At 37.5% G+C, this 5,194-nt stretch overlaps 1 protein-coding gene across 1 annotated transcript in view; it reads left to right on the top strand.

Moving 5' to 3' along the window:
- LOC138056915 (dynein axonemal heavy chain 6-like) overlaps positions 1-4,459 on the top strand; it is a 94,440-nt gene extending 89,981 nt beyond the window's left edge. Inside the window, 7 exon segments of the mRNA XM_068902865.1 lie at positions 347-433; positions 690-782; positions 1,482-1,574; positions 2,279-2,339; positions 2,710-2,984; positions 3,373-3,484; positions 3,946-4,459. Coding sequence (XP_068758966.1) covers positions 347-433; positions 690-782; positions 1,482-1,574; positions 2,279-2,339; positions 2,710-2,984; positions 3,373-3,484; positions 3,946-4,049 — 825 coding nt within the window. The 3' untranslated portion in view covers positions 4,050-4,459.
- Positions 4,460-5,194: the final 735 nt, after the last annotated feature.

The raw sequence follows: 5,194 nt of genomic DNA, 5'->3' as shown, positions 1-5,194 counted from the left end.
CTAACTAGCTCGATGGATTTCTTTGTTGGGTAGTTATGAGAATTTGGTGTTATATCAAGATCATACCTCTTAAGCTGATAATATTCTTCATTCTTATTACCTGTCTGACCGGCATTGAAATTGTGAAGAGGATTAAGGCGTATACCTTAATGTTGAACTCAGTCGATATCTAAGTTTGGTAGGGAAAACGCTGCCTTTTTTTCCTGCTCTAATCGTCAAATATGGTTTACAACAATCGTGAAACCAAAGAGATAATGGAATGCAAAGTCTTGACGAGAGTAGGCAGGAAAAAAATTATGAAAACAGTCTATTCGTTTCTTTTAAATTGTGCTTGCTTCATTTTCAGACTGATGCTAAGGGACGCGTTAATTCCTTGACTACTGTACTTGGACAGGAAGTGGACCGATTTAATTCTCTCTTAAAAGTCATCAAGGTAGGCAAATACCTAAACAAAGTTTTTCGCAATTTTTAGGTGCTTCACAGTATTATCTCGACAATGCTTCGGTTATTACAAATAACAAGGGGCAGATTTTTTATACAGCTTACTTTAACAAACATGTTAATACAAACGTACTTGAACCTGGCAGATCCAAAAGATGATTGACGCCGAGGTGACTACAATGTGAAAGGACTCTACCTAGAACAACACAGCGAGGGACTCACTGATTACTATACCCGTTTCTTTTTAGACTTCTCTGCAGCAACTTCAGAAAGCCATCAAGGGTCTGGTGGTGATGTCACTCGAGCTGGATAAAGTTTACACGAACTTCCTGAACAATCAGGTTTGTTTGCAAATTGTCATTGCCTGAATTAGTTCAAATCATATCAATCGTTTTTCATGCATATTCGTCAATAGGCCAGTTTCGTATTCTAACGGTTGGACTGGATCTAGCATGAAATGGAGGCTAATGCGGGCAAATTAATTTGCATTTGAAAAGATTTGCCCTCAATAGCCTCCATTCCATGCTAGATCCAGTCCAGCCACGAGAATTCGAAAATGCTCTATTCTCCCCATTTCCTGCATATTCATCGTGCTTTATGCATGTTCATCGTGTTTCATGCGTATTCATCATATCTTATGCATATTCATCCCGTGTTATGCCTATTCATCAATTCTCCTTATTTCATACATATTCATCGTGTGTAAATGCATATTCAGCAATTCTTCTGGTTTCATGCATATTTATCGCGTCTCATACAAACTCATCAATTCTCCTCATTTCATACAGAATTAACGTGCATGAATAAGAAGGAAACACATGATGAGTAGTGTGAGGTAGTGATTTGCGATCGAGGTTAATAAAGACGATAAGTTATAATGCATTGCGTGTATGATAACGATTGTGATGGATAAAAGTATTTTTGGAGTGTGGAAAAATGTTTTGGATTTGATCATGAATCAAATGCGTAACAATGAAAATAATGTCAGTGATGAAGATTAATGAATTGCTCGAACGCTGACCTAATTCACTTTTTACCAGGTTCCCTCCATGTGGTCCAATGCTGCCTATCCATCACTCAAGCCTCTGGGCTCCTGGGTCAAAGACTTGCTTCTTCGATGCATGTTTATAGCGGTAAGTAGTGTTTTCTTTCGGGTCCTATAGCAGCTGTCGTGAAGTACAGTGTGAGTGGATTGCTCACCCAAAACAAAAACAAAAATAAAAATAAAAAAAGAAGAAGCTGACTTGCATTTTGAAAACGATAGAAGCTGTTATGATGCCTAGTAATAGGTAACATACGTGATCTATTTCACTCTCCTTGCTTTTGCTGGTTCGTTCGAAGTTGTCATCTGGTGTGCTCAGTTCGCCCTTGGGTCCACTCGGCCTTTAAGGAATGCTTTATGAAGCAATCACAGATTTGATTTTAGCCTTGTGAAAACCATCGTGTTTTAAGAGCATAGTTGAAGGGTTGGGTTCACACTGTAACCAGTTGGACAATCGGATGTGGTTGGATGTTACTCAGTTTAAAGTTTAATGACTGCAGCATACGTAGGTAGGACTTAAGACCTAGTAAGAGAGTAAAAAGTTTGGGATCATGAATTGTTACTTGGTATATTAAATTCTTTTGTCTTGAAACAGGAGTCGCATCAAACCATGTATGAGTACACTTGTATTTTGAAATATCTAGAAATAAGTATTCTCCCGCTTTCCTCCTTGATATTGGGAAGCTTTACTGTTGGATTGAAATGTCTTTTGAGGACTAGGTAAACTTAAAAAGAATCGATGTTAGCTTAAAGATGATAAATGCTGATTTGATTTGATTTTTATAACAATCATAGCAATGGATTGAGTTTGGTGCGCCGAAGTCGTTCTGGATCTCCGGTTTCTTTTATCCTCAAGGTAAGAAGCAGTTTTTACAATTGCGGAAAAGCGTTGCCTTAGATCGTAAACGTTGGTTTAGCAGAGATAAAAAGCTAGTTTCCAGGCCTCGGTTGTTGTTCCAAAGGTGGATGACGCTTTCCACGGGATAAATCACTGTCCAGCGGATAAACACCAAAAAAAAACCTATTGAGTTCTCCAGTGGATAGTAATTTATCCAGTGTATAGCGCTATCCACCCTTCGAATAACTGAGGCCTGTAGTATCATCATAAAGCGATATTGAAACTCTCGTGAGTTTAACCGTGGTCCAAATTGCTAAAGTAATGTTTGAGAGTTGGAAGCTTAGTAGAGGAGTCCAAGAGTGTATGACGACAATCTCTGTTTTTGCAGGTTTCTTGACTGGCACACTTCAAAACCACGCTCGGAAGTACAATCTGCCGATTGATCAGTTATCGTTCCACTTCAATGTGCTTCCCCATTACCGCAACCAAGAAGACGTGAGCGAGGCCAGAGCTAAAATCGACCCAGACGAAGCCTTGCCAATGGACGAGGAAATCGAGTCGCCTGAGGATGGTGTATTGGTTCACGGTCTTTTCCTGGATGCTGCGCGATGGGATGACGAGAAGATGATGCTTGGGGATGCACTAGATGGCGAGATGAACCCGGTAAGCAGCAACATAGACTAATGTAAGGAATTTCAAGAGTAGTGTTTCGTGTATCGATCTTGTTTGTGTTGTTGTAGCTTTAACTTGAAAGAGGCGTTTAGCTTGAATTTAAAACGAAAAGGCTGGGTAACGTTCCGTGGACATATTGATACCAAAACTCTTAATAACTCAAATTATAACTATTTTGTTACAAAACAATTTATGTGTTCAATTGTTTTAACTGGTTGTTTTTTATAGTTTTTATTTTATGGTCTCTTAAGGATTTATAGACTTAAAACCTCCTCTTGTTAATTTTTTTGTAAACTAGATATTAGCATAGTATTGAATCTCAATTTGCTATGGTCAAATGTCCTCAAAGCTTTACCTTTTTGTGTATATTTCGTTGTAGCATTGTCCCATCTTGCATATGGAGCCTCGAATGAACTACATCCCGGATTCCTCGCTTTACACGAGTCCGCTGTACAAAACGTCTGCCCGTGCTGGTGTCTTGTCCACCACTGGTAAGTTCAGTACCTTGCTTACGAGTCTTGCTGTGGAGTCCATTCCTTCGTAGGAGATTAACAGGCCCTTCAGTGGGACGTAACAAACTAGTTACCTGCAAAATTTAGAGTTCGTCTTTTGTTCAGTACTTCTCTCAAGGGTTATATGTAATGATATTTTTGAACGACATTGTCGAGTCCACTTAAAGTGCAAACGTCAAGTAAACACTTGTATGAGTAGATATTGTGACACATAAAATCGATGTGCATCTAGAGGATTTCTGGACAAAGCAATTTTGCAGTAATCAAAATTTTGCTGCTTAGAAGCGAAAAGGTCCTCTTTTACCTCATTTTTTTATTACTGGTGGTGATATCTTTACACGCTCTGAAGTGAGAAATAAACAACATTGTCAGTTAGATGCAGGGTTTACCCCAAAGTGATTTTGTTGGGTTAATTTAAACATGTGCCGTTGTATTTTTAGGTCATTCCACAAACTTCGTTGTTGCTGTTTATCTACCAACTGATCTACCGTCCAACTTCTGGATTGAAAAGGGTACAGCTCTGTTGTGCCAGCTGAACGAGTAGATGACCTTGTAAAAAAGAAAACTTCACTTGTTGCCTTAGCTCTTAGAGTTATTCAGACTGCGTTTATGTCAAATCAACGCATTTGCAATAAGAACATTTCTTATTCATTAACAGTTACAGGAAAACTTCATGAGAACGCATTTCTCTAGGTTTATTATTAATAATCACGGTTCCAAATCAAGTCATTTACCTCTCGATTTCATCGTTAAATATAATATTTAAGGCTTGAGTGTTTGAGAATAAAGGCTTTTTTTTTGTCATGAGTAGCTTTCCAAGACAACACTGTATAAATATTAAATTTAGTTGTTTTGTACGCTTGTAATTCGCCATTTCCCGCAGTTCGAAGTTAAGAAGAGTCCTGTACATTTTACCTTTGACATTTTTATGAATAAAGTTGTGAAACCTTAGAAGTGAGACAGATTTCTGATTTTTTGTTTACGGTCAAAGTGCCTATGAAGTTCAAAGTTGGTTTTCCTTTTCTGGTTGGAGTGATCATATTGAAAGATCAAAGCACTATCTCGAAAAAGTGAGGAAAAAGGAAATTGAAATGTGTTTAATAAGTGTGTATAAAATGGACGAGAATCAATAAATATGCACAAAAACAATGAAATGTATAAAATGCATGAAAAAGATGAATATGCCAGAAATGGCTGAAAATCGGTAAATATGCATGAATTACACAGGAATCAATGAATATGCATCAAAATCGATGAATATGAGTGAAAGGGACTGATTGATAAATATGCATGGAATGGCCAGGGCTTGATGAATATGAATGAAATGGACAGGAATTGATGAATATGCACGAGGACAAGGATTAATGAATATGCATGAAATTGATCAATATGCATGAAAAGGGCAGGAATTCATGAATATCGATGAATATGCATGAAATGGCCAGGAATTCATGAATACGCATGAAAATTGATAAATATGCATGAACTGAATAGGAATTCATGAATATGTATGAAAATTGATGAATATGCATGAATTGGATCGGAATTCATGAATATGCATGAAATGGCCAGAAATTCATGAATATGCATGAAAATTGATGAGTATGCATGAATCGATGGATATGCATGAAATTGATAGGAATTCATTAATATGCATGAAATGACCAGAAATTCATGAATATGCGTGAA

The sequence above is a fragment of the Montipora capricornis genome, chromosome 7, assembly GCF_036669925.1.
Source record: "Montipora capricornis isolate CH-2021 chromosome 7, ASM3666992v2, whole genome shotgun sequence".
NCBI classification, from domain to species: domain Eukaryota; kingdom Metazoa; phylum Cnidaria; class Anthozoa; order Scleractinia; family Acroporidae; genus Montipora; species Montipora capricornis.
The sequence above is the reverse complement of the archived record's forward strand: the minus strand, read 5'-3'. Positions and strand labels throughout refer to the sequence as shown.